The 17,338-nt window shown below is 45.5% G+C and overlaps 2 protein-coding genes across 3 annotated transcripts in view; one reads left to right on the forward strand and one right to left on the reverse strand.

Annotated features, from left to right (window-relative positions):
- Positions 1–2,715, reverse strand: part of LOC107265882 — a 160,999-nt gene extending 158,284 nt beyond the window's left edge. For both annotated transcript variants that reach the window (XM_015735767.2, XM_025083015.1), the window contains exon 1: positions 1,286–2,715. The gene's annotated coding sequence lies outside the window, so the exon portion shown is untranslated. The remainder of the gene's footprint in view (positions 1–1,285) is intronic.
- LOC112494064 overlaps positions 1–17,338 on the forward strand; it is a 63,110-nt gene that overhangs the window by 37,359 nt on the left and 8,413 nt on the right. Inside the window, exons 3-6 of the mRNA XM_025083016.1 lie at positions 5,609–5,742; positions 7,502–7,595; positions 7,654–7,954; positions 8,029–8,232. Coding sequence (XP_024938784.1) covers positions 5,609–5,742; positions 7,502–7,595; positions 7,654–7,656 — 231 coding nt within the window. The 3' untranslated portion in view covers positions 7,657–7,954; positions 8,029–8,232. The remainder of the gene's footprint in view (positions 1–5,608; positions 5,743–7,501; positions 7,596–7,653; positions 7,955–8,028; positions 8,233–17,338) is intronic.

Below are 17,338 nucleotides of genomic sequence, written 5' to 3' on the forward strand. Positions count from 1 at the left end.
TCTCTCTCTCTCTCTCTCTCTCTCTCTCTCTCTCTCTCTCTCTCACACACACACACACAGACAGGCACTCACATACCCTTATGTACTATGGCCCTGTTATATGGTCTTACAGTGTTCCCAGTGTACCGGCTGGAATTCCAGATTCTCTATAGGAAACCGATGATGCGATATCCCATCAGCTTAATTATCGAGACTACTCGTAACGGATGGAAGGAACGCGTCGCGATGGCACTTTTAGCAGCAATTAGTGGTCCCTTCATTAATGAGACTGACCAGAAGCCGCGCCAGTGGGCGCATGCTTCCATTCATCCCTACCGTGATCCTCTTTCGCATCTATCCATCCTCATTCCCAGCGTGCCCAGAGTTCCCTCCATTGGCATCTCTTAAACGAACCAGGCCAGACTTTATGCCTTGGTCGGCCTTTGACTCCGCTGGGCCGTATTAGTCACCTAAGCTAACAATACGCTCTGTATTAAGTCCGGGGGAACGTAATTCCAGTCCTAAGGTAGATAAGCTAAACGTATGATGTGGCTTTCTCAGGTGTTCTAATGAGAGGCAAGGGTCTCGCGTGCTTTAATAATGCGGTCGTATGCCAGACGGTAGAATTTAGGAACACGCGGCGAAGCCCAGGTGGGACGAAATTGCGGAGACACCTTGGAAAATCTCAACCCTCTAATGAGTTTATACTACGAAGGCAGCCCATTTCCCTCTATCGTACCTAACATCCACTATACCTTTCAAAGGACGCTTCTTTGGATAAGATTACTTTCCCTTGTAGTCAGCCTCCCGCCACAATCTCTTTCCATTGTACCTGAAGTGTGTGCGCGTGTGTGCTGAAGCCCTGTTAAGATATTGACGTTCGCCCTTCGGCTGAATTCTCATGGGTAAATCGGGGCGAATCGCGGAAGTCACGTTGTGCGAGTTAGTGACAAACAAACCCTCTCGAATTTTTCTGTTTTCCTTTATCTTTCGAATCCGCATCCTCGCGCCTCACCTCGCCTTCAATTTTTCTTTCTTCACGTCTGTGCTGGAGGAAAGCAATAATGTTGAAAGGTAGAAATTAATAAAACGAAAAGCTTCTCGGGCTAAAAGCTGCACATCAGGGAAGGTAGGACGCGTGGAAAGAGTCTCGAGGACCGAATACGTATTTGTTAAATTATTGTATCGGAGTATTCGCCCAATTCCCTATGGGGACTATTTATACATTTATACTTAACCGGTCGCAGCCTCGTGGACCAATAGGTCAACCACGACTCAAACATAATTTACGTAAATATAGACTTACCGCAGAAGACTCGAACCGATCCCCCGTCTGTCACGTGCAGTGTGCCGGCATTTTCTTACTTTTCAAATTCTCTGGATCCAGAGAAAGTCTAACAGGACTCCGACACCATTCACGTGACTCTTCGATTTCCCTCTTAACCGATTAGTCTTGATTCGCGTAACGTTGACGTGTCAATTAATTAACTAACGATTTTTTTTATCGGTTCGAGTTCAATTAATAAAAAATATCGAAGGAACGGCAGGTTTTCACAGATTTTTATTTTTGTTATGTAACTATCACATAGGTATTATTTGTTTTGACAGTCAACCTTAAATACTCTCGTTATCTGCTCTGTTATTGATTTTATTGTCCTGGGGAGATCGAGGTAATCACTCGATGGCTGATAAGTGCTAATGCGCTAATTGGCATGCGGCTACCACCGCACGGTGGATACGAGAATAGTTACGTTCTCGTATTCCGCCGCAGAGGCTGGCTTTAATTATATTTAATTACTACCCATTAATCGTATCTTTAATTGCCTCCCGAGCTCATGGCTATGTCTAGGGACGTCGTGGGTGCAAGATAAAAGGTTTAGACGCAGTCCGCATCGAGAATTATCAAACAGCCAACTTTATGACACATGCCCAGCCCACTTGGGGTGCAATCGGCGATAAGACGATGATACACATTCATTAGACGCTGCTAATTAACGTCGCGCAATATTTCGAGTTCACACCCGAGCCTCAATGAGAGCGGCCATCCGTGCCGCTTCTCTCGAGAAAGTTCATCAGCCTGAATTTTACGGATGCCAGTAGTAAGCGTCATTGTCGTGCAGACCCTTAAAGGGGATCATTCCTTTTGGATCGACGTAATCGCACCACGTTTATGCACTCTTTTGATCCCCTACCGACACCGTTCCCTTTGACATTTTCCCTCCGGGAAATCAGGCATCTTCCCTCTCTCGCGAATATTCTTAGAAGGTATGGCTTCTGCCGTAAATACGTGAAGCGAAACGTTAACTTCGGAGCTGGATAATTTTCTTCGTCAACTTGAGGCCCTTTCGTGTCCTGCGAGTCAAATGAGAGTCTTCCTTGTCGAAGATCCGTTCAGCGAGGAAAAAGAGTCATTCCGTTTCGACGAGATTGATCCACGTAAACGTTGAAAAATAAAATAAAAATTCCATCGAGTCTTTTTAAGATCCTCGACGAAAGGGCCAACGTGTCCTCTCTGGATGATTATACACAAAAATGATAAGAGCAACGGGTCCTCTCGTGCTTCACAATGGTATTAGGCGATGTTAATGCAATGAGGTTATATAAGAGTATCACGACCTCCCACAAAAGATCAAAGAGGAATCACCATAAGTGAGGAGGTCCTCTTGGAGGATGATGAAAAGAGAATTTCCGAGGAATTGTCACCAGCACCGGGAGGACACCCCGCAACGCAGCGGGTTCTCGGCTCGACTGAGGCTCGACCCTCAGAAACGAGCCACCCTCGCGAGATACGCGCGCAGTCGCAAATTCAAAGCCGGCCAATAATATTAATTATTATTTCAGCCGATTGAAAATGGCACTGGTTCGGCTCCCGCAAGCTTTTCGCCAGTTATTAATCGCCTCTGTGAATGGACGTTATACCCGTCTGTCATTTACATGAGTATTGCTAAAATCATCTTGGTTGAATAAGGGATGCCTTTTCCAGTTTCTTATTCTCGATCAATTCTTTAATAAGACGTGTCTTATACCTCAATTTTATTCGCAATCGTTAAGATCGTCCTTCATCCATTGAGTACATCCTCAAAATCCCTATCTAATTCACCGCGTCGAACTTCAGAGTTATATAGGGAGAAATCGTTGAGAGGTGTCCAGCAGTGGCTGCTGGACCACTTCGTGGAGCAGAATAACCCTGGACTCTGATGTATGTACCTAGTAGGCGGTGTATCCTTCCTCCAAGTTGTCGTCCTGTCCCTTCGGTGCTTCTGTCATTTACATAGCGGACCGCTTGGACACCATTTCTGGCCGATACAAGACCCTTACACCTCTCTGCCCTCTCTCTGTAGTTCTCTCCTCTTTCTCCGGGCTTCCTATCGCATTTGTATATCCTTTCACCTCCGGTCCCTCTGCAGTAGGTAGCAGGTCCGGACTGCAATTAGAAGTGTAGCAGGCCGCTCCCACGCCGTAAACATGTGCTGCCGCTCTATGCATTCGCCCACGCATGATCGCCGTTCCTACGAACACTATAATAACGCAGCCCATTTCTGTGAGATCTTTGGAAACGTATTACACGCCATGCCGTACCACACCTTTTCCTATATAAAATACAGCATTCCTTTGACTCCTCGTTATACATTCGATACCCTCTGTTGGGATCGTCTAGTTCACTAACGGTTAACGGGTTAGGTATTTTTTTTTATTTCATTTTATTTCTCTCTTAAGGAAAAGAAATCGGCAGGAAAACCAACCTTATTTTTGCAAACGCGGCAGCGATTCCGTCGGCAACTCCGTTTACAAAGAGTGCCTCTGGGTCACGGGAACCGCACCGGCCCGTAGAGAAATGCGAAACCCTCTTTAAACCTGCTTTTCATTGACGACAAAGAACGACGCTTCCGACGAAAGGATTTTTATCTAACCTTAGTGCCTTCCGAAAGTTTTTGTACTTTTTAAGGATTTATCTTGAAACAAATTTTAAAGGTCCACTCGGCTGGAATTTTTTGTTTAATTATTTTTCATAATTTTTTTGTCTACGTGAAGGAAAGTACCGAGGGTGAGTTATGTATCTGAGGAATTTAATTTATTGTTTTCTGGCGCATTAAATATTTTTATTTCCTTCGTTTTATTAATATTTTTCAACTCCCGTTTTTTTCGTATTTCGCCATGTTGAATTTATTAGGACATTTTTTTTTCTACCAAAATTATTTGAAATTTTCTTTGGAACTCACGGAATTTCGAGGTTTTCTTGTTATTGTACTCTGTCCACACCCTTCGTTCCTTGAGAGCGTGCGCAGAGTGCAATTTTCGCGAATTACAGGGGGTTATACTGGGATATTGTGACTGAGAGCGAGAGAAAACTTGGTGCTCGACGGTAATCGGAAGGAGGGGTGAATTGCTTGGGAGAGAATTGCGAAATTGAGACGACCTGCATCGATGTTCCGCGTGCAAAATTTGTTATTCCAGTTCACTCTATTTCATCCCTTATATAAAATAAATTAATCATCAGAATGAAGATACGGCAGGATCGTTGTCAGTCGAGCAATAAAAGTATGACAACATATTTAGAATTTTTCAAAAATCTGAAAAAGGGATAGTGAGCGTCGTTCTCGTATGTGAGTCGACGATTTTTCTTTTCAAACCCTTCAAAGCGTGTGGCATGCCCTTCTCGCAAAATTATCCGGCAATCTCTGAAAATCCATATAAAAACGTTTCCCTGAATTTCGTCCATCTCGAATAGGCACCTTTGCATATATGATATCTAGATAGATATGTAAAAACGTGTAAAATTCACCCCAAGTATCGAAGATCCGATAAATTTTGATAAAGCCGCCGCAAGCGTCCCGAATCTTCTCGCAAATATGGCCTCGGGAAGGAATCTCGAGACAGACCACGAGAGAGAGAGAGGAGCTTCGGCTTTTAACGCCTCGTTCGCATTAGTCGAACTCTAAAGGGGTGCTTCGAAAATTTTACCTCGTGAGACGAGTCACTCCATCGCTTCGGGGGTGACCATGTTACGCCAGTTATTTTGCTATTTTCGCCAGCACAAATGGAGAAGACCCTAAGGCGTTCCGCTCACTCGCTGGAACATCGTGTTACAACTTTCTATTGTATCGCAAAATTCACTCTCAAAATTGCCACATAGGACGGTTTTCCGATAATAGTGCAAACTCTTCACTAGCCGTCAGTAGCACCCCCCGACGCCACCTTACCACCACGTATAACCCACCCCGAAGCTAATTCCAGTCGATCGAAGTGTTGGATAGAAAAATTTGACGACTCCTAAAGCTATTATTTCTCGTCGCACATTTCATCCACCTGGAAGATCATGGTACGAAGGAATAGGGCTGAGCGGTCTTCCGTTGCGTGATATTAATGGACCTTTCGATGGCCGATAAAAATTCTATCAGATACTCGATTCCACCTAGGAAAATAAACGAACCCCTTTCGCATAGAAAACAGATAATGTCACGAATGCGTAAGTATAAATTACGTAACAAAGATTAAAAAAAAAAAAAATGCACAAAGATCATACAATTCAATGCCACGTCTAGATCCAAGGCATTCTAAATGCCAAGAGAATCAGCATCATTCTTTACCCATCTAAATCTAAAGCTTTTCATGTATTTTTTTTTTTCAGGCACGAAGAGCCTCAATTCTGGAAGACCTCAGTCAACGATGGGAAAGGATATCAAGGGTGCGGACAAACTTTAGCAGTCTTCGAATCGAGGAATTCGGAAATCCACGAAGCCACCAAGGAATGAAGGTTGGAAGGTACAGAAACGAGCGATTCAGCGGGCGTACGGAATCAGCATAGGAGCGACATTAATATCCATTATATTCCTTCCTGCCTGCCTGATTCTCATACGGTTCCTCTCGTAGCATCCTTACCTAGCCATCTCCGTCGGCTCTGGCAGCGGCGAACCATTTCGTGATTTATAGCAAAAGTTTAGCCTCGCGATTACCGGGGATACCCCGGGGCTGCGACAGTTGGCATCCCTTCCATCCAGTCTAGGCGTCCCTGCACGTTACACAGCGAAAGCTCTTCAAAGGTCCAATGCCTGTAGACGACCCTGACGAGATAACAAGCCTCTGCTCTATCCTGATATCCCATAACATCACAACCCTTTTGATCCCGCAGCATCCACTTATGAACGACACCATGTAAAACCATTTAGATAAGAAACATTCAAGGTCACCAATGTGAAAGACCAATTTCTTCATCCGGTGGGACTCTCAGGACTCCGGGTAGTGCATGCATCCTAGATCTAGTACCCAGCGAGGATAATGTCCTCTAGACTGGATAATGCGGTCTGGTGTCGTTGCTACTAGCTCTCTTCTTGTTCTCGCTCTTAAAGCTCTCGTGCACTGCTGCAGACACACCAAAAACTATATATCCCCCCACTCCGTCTTTTCTTCGTGTTCTCCCTCCTTCTCTCCAGCCCGCTGCAGCTCCTATGATCCTCTTTCTCTCCTTCTCGCTCCTTCACCGCATCTACCAAACCTTGCTCATTCCAAACAGATGTCGCGTTATGACTCTTGTGCAGCCAACTACTGCCTACAGTTCCAGGGCGAGTTGGGTAGCCACGGGTATCAACGTAGGTACGAACAGCAGATGTCATAGAAAAAGTTCATTCGACATCAGTAAAGAACGCAGTAGTTGTCGTAGAGCGCGAACTGTTTCTGACAAGCATCTCCCGTCCGGCCGAGATTAAACTCCATTCGCAAGAACGTATCGCGCCGTTGCGATACAGCATAGCACGGAGAACATTTAAACGTCACGCTGGAAATATATGAAAGAAAAGTCGTAGACTTCTCATAAGGGTGGCTTTTGCAATCTATACTAGCCACGTAACAAGGGATGGTCCTTATTTCAGGATAAGGACGGACGGTCAGAGGTCTGAATACCGTAGGTCTATCCTCATTAACGTTCTACCCCGAATGAAATTAGCCACACGCTAGTCGCCTAACTGAGCCCCAATTTGGATTGTCAATGGGAAAACCGGCATTAACGTGCACATGATTAATGTTCTACGCGGTCGGGTGTAATCCTCGCCGCGATTTTAATAACCGAACTCACCCTCGTTCTCTCGACGGCAAATGTATTTGCCACGGCTATATCAAATACTTAATGCCTAATACCTGCCCCTCTTCTTCCCTATATCATCCGAATCCACGTATCGTATATGGGCTTTCTGTATTACAGTATGCCTATACACGTACAGGAACTGTCGCTCCCTATAGTTTTCCCTTGGATTCTGTGTCGGCGTGGCACGCGCACCGACAATATGCCAACGATATCCCATAGCCAGTCGTTAAAGCGATCCAGGACAAAGGATGGCTCACGCCGTTTTACACGCGTCTCTCTCATCGGGCTCATTCGCCAATGAAAGTCTATGAGATTCTAGCCACGTGTCTCCAGTGTCGCACGAGTCGAGGATCCGCGTCTACTGTTCGCCGCGACGCCACGCGCCTCTGGAATTTCATACGTGCCATTGTACATATGTACTCATGTGCGTGTTTGCATTTACAGGTACCCAATGCAAGAACGACTGTGTCGGAGGAAGGTCGGAACTCGTCGCAGGAAGCGCCAGCTTTTTTTTTATTACCTCCTTTATCCCATCTCGGTAAGTAGCTATACTTGGCATTTCTAATGCACTTGTCTTATATGCCTTAAACTTTCAGTGACAAACTTTTGATTGAATTCCGAGAAAGTCTTGATGATTGATTTGAAGTCCTGAGGAAACGAGGCTGTATAGCCGTGTGTGGCACTATTAATTTCACTTCCTGTATCTTGCGCTTTAACGGGAATCAGCGGTGGAAGTTTTCGCGAGTTGGTAACTTCCTGTTCAAAGTGTCCCGGAAGTGACGCGACGGAACGTGGAGAAGCAGACGGCGACCAGAGGAAGGAGAAAGAATATGAACGGGAGAAAAAAGTAGGAGACATGTCACGGGGAATAAATGGACGCAGCATCAAGTTCTTCGGGTACTGAAATGTCTCTTCCTCGATTTCTCATAGCTTTTCCCACTAACCACGCTTACGTTCGCCTCTGTCTCCAGAGGCAGGACTGTGGCGCAGTGCTTGCTACGTCTACGGACTCCGCGCTGAAGCACCAAACCTAGTTAGCGAAACACGTACGCGCAGGACGCTCCGGTATCTCGCCCAGCGAGCGGAACGCCGTGAATCGGGAAGCAAGTTTTGGAACAACAACGGCAAGTGCACGCGTCGACGATAATTACAAAAATAAACGTGAGGGAAGGGAGGTGAGTCTGGCTTAATTAGAATCGTGTCTGTCGCCGACTTAACTCGAGAGCCGCCTTGCTCGACTTGCCTTTAAGTAAGTAACAACTAAAGAACTGCGAAGTGCAAGTAACGCGACTGACGCTTACTAAAGAGTGTGGAATGGGAGTACCGGCCGCGTTGGATCTGGAGGTAAAAGTTCTTCGTGAAATCCTTCATTCTAATTGAGAGGCTTCCCTTTTCTGGATTAGCCAATCCTCAAGGATTTGCTTACCTTAAAATTTCACAGAGATATAACAGAGGTTGTCAAGTGGAATGGATCCCCATTAACGTTATCCTTGGCTAGGATGTGGATGCATATAGATTATACGGGCGGTTTACCGGAGGAAAATTGAACGGCCGAGAAGAAAAAGAAAATACTTTCTTTGTTTGTAGCGTCCATCAGGATGTTATTTGTCGTGGATTCTCAAGGGAACAGTGACACAGCAATTCCCTAAGCATGGATCCCCACACGCGTGCCAATCGAAATGCCGAATTCCCTGTGTCCTATGGAATCACCCTTACTCGAGACCGGGTAATATTTAATTTCTTGCCCGACTGATTTCTTCCCCGGCCCTGGAATACTCTCTTGGGACAAGCGCCCTCACTCGGCCCTCGGGAAGCAGCGGTACCGATGATAAAATACCGAACAAATGGACTTTGAAGCTATACCATTTTTTATGATACCCATTTTTGTGGCCATTGCACTTACTTGTACTCTCCTTCTTTCCCGGCTCACTCAGCCGTTATGCCTTGTCGTATACCTTTTGTTTCTTCACGAAAATATCGAAATATCCTACATTTCCTCTTACCTTCGCAAACTCGTATACTCTGATATCTGTGCATTATTCTGGTATCGCCGTTCCTTCCGGGCCTTCTTTTCCCTCCTTACCTCGTCGTCGGTCTCCGCGGCAACACACCTCGCTGAATGCCGCGAAGCTCCTTGGCAAAACCGTGTAAAATATTGTCGACGCGCTGCAGAGTTTGCAGGAGCGTAAGGTCCTGCTTCTCGCGGAGGTGGAATCTTCCCGTTCTCCCCGATTCTCTCTGCACCGCCTGTCGCCGGTTCTCCGATACGTTTAGAGCCACGAGGCGCAAATTCTTTCTGAGAGAGAAAAAAAATCATTCCCTAGGAGAGGGCCGGGATACGAGTAACGATGCCATTACGAGTAGCTGGCGAAGTGTCGGAAAGGGGAAGGTGGACGAGGGGTGCGGAAACGACGATTTACCATACGGCAACACTTTGAGATTTTCCGCGAGCGTTCCTTAAGGCCGTGCCGGAGGGTTGGTACAGGTCGACCCAGGATACAAGAAAGTACATTTCCCAGCGGTCTTCTCAGTTGGTAATTGATTCCTGAGCCTGGGCGTTTCTTTTGCGCCGCGCGACTTTTTCAAAGTCCAGCCAAGCGGAAGCAATGAGGGGTTGACAGACGGGGTATCAGTCTCGTCCACACCTTCCCACGCTCCTACTTATCCTACCCTTATTTTTCCCTTCTAAATTTTCCCCCTCTCTTCTCCGTCGACTTATCCATTTTGTACTCCATTTGGTCCTGACCACCTCGCGGCGAACCCTCGTTTTCACCCAGTAAATTTGCTAATAATAAGTCATAAATCCGCACCCGTCTGGTTGTAGCAGATAGGCGCGTGTGGAAAATTTCGTAACTTTCTCCGAACCAAAGCGAGCGAGGGCACGCGCTTACGATCGCGATCAGCCAGTCGTGAGTGTCACGAGTGAAAGCACACTCGCGCGCCATTTCAGATAAGAAATGGCCAGAAGGTAAATCTCTGGCGATATTCTCCAAATGGGAGTGATGCACGACGGTGGAGGATCGACCTGGGCAACCGGGCGTTTTGGCGTTGCTCCACATATCTTCTCGTATTCTTGGACACATATTAGGGGACGAGCACTGCAAGGGTGAACTTTCTTTCCACTCCGGACATTGTCTCGGGCGACGTTCCCTTCGTATGTCCGAGCATGCTTCGCATAATGGTAGGCAGGATACGTTTTTTTTTTTGGTAGTTGAGTGTCACGTACCTTTTTATTTTCCTTCCTCGTTCCTTTTCTTTTCCGTCTTCTGCTCACCCTTCTTATTCCAATCCATGTCTACAGCCTGAATTTAAATACCCAGGGGTGGCTCGGCCCGGGGAACAGTATTTCTTTCTCTTCCCTAAGAACGTCGTTACCACGCTATCTAACGCCTACGCAGGGGTTGTTTAATCGACGTAGCCAAACAAACCGTGCACAGCCTTCTTATTTGACAAAGTTTTGGTGAACTAGAAAATTCGCTTTATCGATTCGCAATTCGCGACTTCGAAGTATCGTCAGTCATTAGATACTTTTCTTCAAGCGGTTTGAGAAAGGAAAAGAAAGCATACAGTATCAAATTCCGAACAGAAGTTAGTTTCCTGTTAAACTGCGAAACTCGAATGTATATAAGGATTGCTAGCCAGTAGTAAAGGGTGAAACAAAAAATTCAAGAAAGTTGAATGCGCACCGAGGTGTTTCTTTGACCCTGCATGAAAGTCTGTAGCCCCTATGCTTACTTGGCAGATTTCGAATACTCATATATATATATATATTTTTTGGTTCAATTTCTTTTTTACAACAGCGCTCTTTCAGCAAACTACTACATCTAAGCCAACGCTCTTTCACAGTCACCAATCGTTCCTCTATTGACAATCAATTGGATTTTTCTAATTGGAAGTCGGATGGCGGTGGAGTCTTCAACGAACCTAGCTAGCCTCTTCAGTCGCAATTACAGTAATTCTACTTCTTTTACCTCGGTGCTTCTTCTCTTGCCTTCTTCCTTTTCCCTTTTTTTTTCTTTTACACTCACTCAAGTTTTCCTCCTTAGGTCCTTCTCTGCCGCTTTACTCCAAGTATCTTAACCTACATTCTATTCCACTTGAACCTTTCCAGTACAAAATACACCAAAGCAATCCCTTTTTTCCATGCATTCGCGAACCACACGGTACCGAGAAACGTACCTGCTTACTTTGCTTGGTTGGCTGCTTGGTTTGCTCGATTTGCTTGCTCGCTTGGCTTGCTGCACTGACTGGACTGAAAATGCATAGTCGACGACATTTAAATTCCAGCCGCCATCCTCGTGAGAGTGAACGAGGCTGAATCGTAGAGAGTGGCTGAATCGAGAGTCGAGGACATCGGGATTAAATAACTTTGGTATTTTCATCGAGATTTTCTCCACAGGCACAGACGGACAGATGGACCAGGTCGGAGGAACTGAAAATTCGTACAGAGGAGAATTCTATAAATCCAAGCCTAGCGACCGCGGCGCACTGGCCAAATTGAAATAAAGTTACGAGGATCCTGGAAGGACTACGGGAATATTTCAGGCTGCCTGCAAGAAGTTACAAGTTAGCCAATAAATGTCGGCCTCATAACTCCCACGGTATAATGGATACAAGTGGTGCTGCACCGACATGGACCAGTAAAACTGTATAAGTCGAGAAAACCGCGTTCAGCTTTTACAGCTATCTTGCGCCACGCTTCTACACTCCACATCCTCTCCACCCGCTACACCCTTTACAGCCTCCGCATCCGCCATACCCTCTACACCCTTTCCCTAACAGCTTCCCTCTTCCGCCCCTTCGAATCCTTACACACTGTACCCATCCTCCCTTGCTTCCTACCAAGGAATTTCAACAGACCTACCCCCCTCGCGTCAACCCCCTACCTCCGCCCCAATAAGTCGAATCCTCTCCCTAAACTCTTGCCTTACGTTCGTCTACTTGCTGCCATAGGGCACGTATACTGTATACGCGTAATATAACATACGGACTCGAGGATTTCTATTGCCTGGAGGATTATTGGCTTTTATCAGAGTCTGGCACGAGCCAAGCCCAAGTCTCTTTCCCTCATTGTATTTGCGTCCCATTTGGCACCAGGTTTCAATTCAGCCTCTACATTTCGTAGCTACTCATTCACTGTATTCCAGCTTATTGTCTTCAGTCCGCTACCCGTGGCCTGGTTTCTCAATTTTAGGTTGCAGACAGAAATGATACTTACGTGCCTTGCCTCCTCCTCCACGCACATATATGTATTACATATCTTCGTACAGTGCACATAGGTATACGGAATTGCCATATACGGGGGGATATTTCCTTTACCTCGACTCCTCCAGCTTCCAATAATCCCTCTGTCTTCTGATAGCTTTGATGATCCGATCCGATTGCTCTCCAGTCGGCATAATTATCGTTCGATGAAATAATCGATTATCCCTCCAGCAGCTCGCTAACCACTTCCCAGTACCCGGTTATACGATATCGACCAACCAATAATATATACAGAGACAGATGATATTTATTACGTCAGACTTCTCCTACCTCCGGAATTCGCACCCTCTTTCACACTTTTATTCAGTGCTGTCTTAACGGCCGATTTCTTTCACAGGCCCCCTTCGCCATTCACAAGGAGCGAAAATGCTGCGGATGGTACTTCGTGAATGAATATCTAAGGAATTTTCGATGCGACCTCCACGACCCTGAATTACCTACGTATCCGTTTGATGATTGGGGCGTGGTGGCTCGATACCGATGGATACCGTGAGGTTAATAGATTCGAGCAAATCTAGTTCGGTACTCGCTACATAATGTATCCTGCTCAGAATTATCCACGTATTCCATGTGGCACTTTAACCTTGTAGTTTCACAGCTCCAATTTATATAGCTAGAGTGGTAGGCAGATATCGACGTGTCCCCGACAGGTAGGTATGCTCGTACGCGACTGTATACATATAACTAGAGGTATCTAGAGGTATAGTGTCCTGCAGATATGCATGCATATATATACATACATTTGGGTAGTGCACCCAGAGGATCCACATTATGTATTGCGCATTATATACGTGAACGCGGAAGGCTACAGGTCAGCCGGTTTAACATAACTGAATATTGATAGACACCCCCTTCCTATATCTACATATATACAAGCATCTGGCTATACCTATTACCACCTAACCTAACCTATCTAACTACCAATCGTATACCTAAGGGTGTGCCCTGTCAGAAATCAATCCACCAACTTCCATAAGACGCTGTGTCAACATAAATTTCCATTTGAACTCGGTAAGGAGCCAAGGATCTCGGCAACCAGCTCGCTTTAAACAATCATAAGAACGGCTTGTTTTGCTTAACGAGAGTTACTCCTAACGAAGTGATAGGATTTCCAAGCCCTCGGTTCAATTTAATTCGAGGAATCATTGCCGGCTCGACGCCCCCGCTGGGAGGAAGTTCGCCTTTGCTATTCGAAACGGAAACTGGCAAATGCTTCAAGGCAGTTTCAGATTTCGAGGAATCATTGATCGTTAAGTCATGTTATGCTATTAGATTATGTAACGATATATGTATATACAAATAGAGACAAAGTAACTCGACGTCATCGAATTACCTGTGCTGGCAATCGTGAATAAATATATCGTGCGCATTGGCACAACAACGTGAGTATAGGTGCAACGAGGGGGGTAAATAATTAATACGCTTTATTGTTTAACCATCGATGACACCTTGTTAATGCTAATTAGATTCTGGTATTTCGTGTCGTTCCATACTTCATTCGGCGTAATGACACTGCTGCTGCTGCGTGTACTAGGTAGCCACCTGTACGTACCTAGGAAGTGCAAGCTTTATTTTTATATACGGATATTTATACCTTGTCAATATTTATCTGTAAAATTATTAATAAACCGCGCGTAATTCAACAACAGCTGCGGAAGAGAAGCCAGCTGAAATGCAGAATGACGTTATTTGTAAACACGCGTCGAATCAAATTACCCAGTTTCACGTATACAAAGGACATTGGGTACACGTTAGACTCTATTGACAAAAAACAAGGCTTTACAATATTAAAAACCATGCTGCATGTAACAGATTGAAATATTCACATGCACATTCAATTAATTAACTCGGGTTAAAATATTAGACACGGGATGGATCACTGGTAGATCGTTTGCCCTCTGTTTTTATTAACTTAATCGAAAATTTTTCCAATTCTTTGTTCAAACATTTTTTTTCCTAATTGATTATCATCGCCAACACATCCACACGTCTGACTGCACTCATTGTTATTCGAGGCTTCTATTCCAAAAAATGAATCCAAATCTTTTCTCTCTTTCCGACTGTCGTACGTGACTACGTAACATTCGCACGTACCCTAAACGTAAATCGGAGCGAGTGGATTTGATACACGTGTATTGTTCAAAAATGAATGCTACTCTAGCGGTACGTAACACTGCGCACGCGCGTACAGTCTCGCATACAGATATACACTGTAACGTACTATACGTATATCTGGATAGTCATAGACGAAAATGGGCGCCCCCCGTTACTATGACAAAAGTATAATCTATAGTTTACCCCCGTGCCAGATTAAAGATCGATAGAACGGCTGACAATGGAGTGCTATAGGATTCTATAGGCGTGCGCTCGCCCTGTTACGGTGCACCGTGTACGAGGTACCCCCTGCAGCAATGACATACCCAGCCACCCCCTGCCATTTGTACATACGCAGCTACCCATATAGATACTTGTATCTAATATACCTAGCTATGCACATAGGGTGATACATAACTATCCCCCTTTTCAAAGTGAGCTAGGTGTGCTCCTCCTTCTCTTCCTTCTCCTACTCCATCCCCTTGGCAGTCTCCATTATATCCGCTACAATCGTTAAATTGTTACAATTACTGCCTTTATATTTGGTGCAGCTGTCGCGTCAGCTGACAAATTTCTTGCGATTCCGTTGGAAACAGTACTTAATATTATATACGATAGTCGCTGGTGTAAATCACATATGTGTATATTATTTTAACGCTTTGGAATTTATTGCGGCAATATTTATATCGAAGCCACAGTGCAATCGATACGTTGCTCCGCCGGTATACATATATATCGGAATACAGTGAATTCGAAACGAAGCAAAGAGCTGATCTGAAACGGCGTATGAGCTTAGAATTTTCAATGAGCTACCCGCCACGGTGTACGCTACTGTTTTAAAAATCCCGGCTTAAAATATAAAACGTACTCTTTTCAATAACCGGAAGTACGAGGGATGATACGTGGGTAGCCTTGTGTGTCGAGTAATTTTACAAGGGGTGCTACCGGTTGGGAATCAGCAAGCCCAGCATTGTTTTATACGAGACATGAAGTTTCAGGGACAACGGGGTTGGAAGTGGAGGGAGTGCTGGAAGTGGATAGCCAAGCAGTGTGCGTACATACAGGGAGGTTGAGAAGTGTTATAAAGTAAAGGTAGGCATGGGGTTGTCAGGTGCGATAATTTATCGCGAGCCCTGCCATAGGGGACGGTAAGGCAGAGATACAGGGGCGTAAGCCCAGGGCGCACGAAGGGGCTGCTGTACCTATACTATAGTAGCTGTCGTGTATACGGTATATCTATATTTACGTGGTATACCGTACACGTATAGCTAGCCTATTGCTACGGTGGAACCTGCGAGAGCCATCTAGCCCGTGCAAATTATAATATTCACTCGAGAAGAGTGAGCTAGCGTACACGCGGCTCTGGCCAGTCATGGCATGAACTTTACGAGGGTCAAGCATTTTCTAATTAAGCTGCTCCGTGCGCGTAAAACGTTATGGACCGCCACTCGGGCGAACCCTACCACTTCACGGGTCACTGTCGTCCTCGCTAATTCACTCAGCCTCCCAGGATACAGACTTAAAATGGCCTCACCTCAAATTCATGAGCCCCTTAAATCCTCCCCACGTGTCTCCGGACAAATCACACTCGGATTTATTTTCCTGTGTCGCTCCTGGGACGTACCTGTAAGTTTACGCCTTTTATATTCACTCGTACAATACATGGTTATGCTGCGTGCATCGTTCGATGAGACACTTAACCTTTTTTTCCTTTACGTAGCATGTACACTGTATCCAATCAGGTTTGCTTGTTATAATTGGACCTGTCAGCTATTCCGCATCCGCTTAAGTGGGCTCCGGTATATTTTCTTTTTATTTATTTGCTTGTTTTTCTTGGCTGGAGAGTCTCGCGGCAACGAAGCCCTCGTAAATAAATATACGGGCAGGTTTTAGTATATATACGGGTTTGTTAGAGCCAACGTTTTGCATACGCACTTTCTGCCTCGGTGTGACAGGAAGTGGCGACGGGTCGGGGAATGGCTGAGGCTGGTGCGAGTGGGAGTGAGATAGGGAATGAGAGAATGGAATTGTAGTGTATGCACGTACATACACGTGAGAGAGGTAAATCCGAAAATCCACAAAGCCGCGCATTCGCTAATCGCATTAAGAGGTGACGGAACGTCAAAAGACCGTTCTCGCATTTTTCACCAGTTATATGTATAGAATCGCTTTCTCTCCAGTCAGTATATACTTCATGGAACATCGTGGCTGGGTTACTCCTCGGACATTATCTACCTTGGAAGGTTCGAATGTGAGTTTTCATATTTTCACAGTAAATTTGTCCCGAGCACCCTCGACAATTCACACTCCTAAACGGTCGCCTTTCACTCGAAAATTTCAACCATTAGGACCATTGATGGATTACCCCTCCCTCGAGGAGGTCCTTCCTTCCTTCGATTTTTGAATATTCAGTTGTAAAATGCTGATGGGGACGTTCAAGGAATCCATTGTTCGACACCCGAGAAATATGACGGGTTCTCTGCCCTCTGCCATCCCATTCCTTTGCTTTTACTCTCGCCTCTCACACCTTCGTCTTTTCCTCCAGCTTCTCCATCATCCTCCACTCCGACTTGGCAACCCTCTGCGGAAACAGCACCCGCTAATCGCTACTTTCGCTTTCACAGATTTCATTGTGCCCCACAGACGAATGTCGAAATTCGATCTCGGTCTCTCTTTGGAAAACGGCGCTGTCTGCTTTTTCAACTCACTCCGCGAGCCACTCGCGAATCCCGGCGATTTGCATTTGCACCAACCCACGCGAAGCGGTGGAACGATGTCTTCCTAAAAGAGTAAAAAGGTAGAAGTAGATGTCGGACGCCATAAATATAAAAAGAAAAAAAAAAGGAAAACAGGCGAAAATCGAAGTGGAGAGCCGGGCACGCCTTGAGATGGATATATATAGAAACTTCATTCTCGCCGCCC

Source organism: Cephus cinctus, unplaced genomic scaffold (assembly GCF_000341935.2).
Source record: "Cephus cinctus unplaced genomic scaffold, Ccin1 Ccin1_scaffold0240, whole genome shotgun sequence".
NCBI classification, from domain to species: Eukaryota; Metazoa; Arthropoda; class Insecta; order Hymenoptera; family Cephidae; genus Cephus; species Cephus cinctus.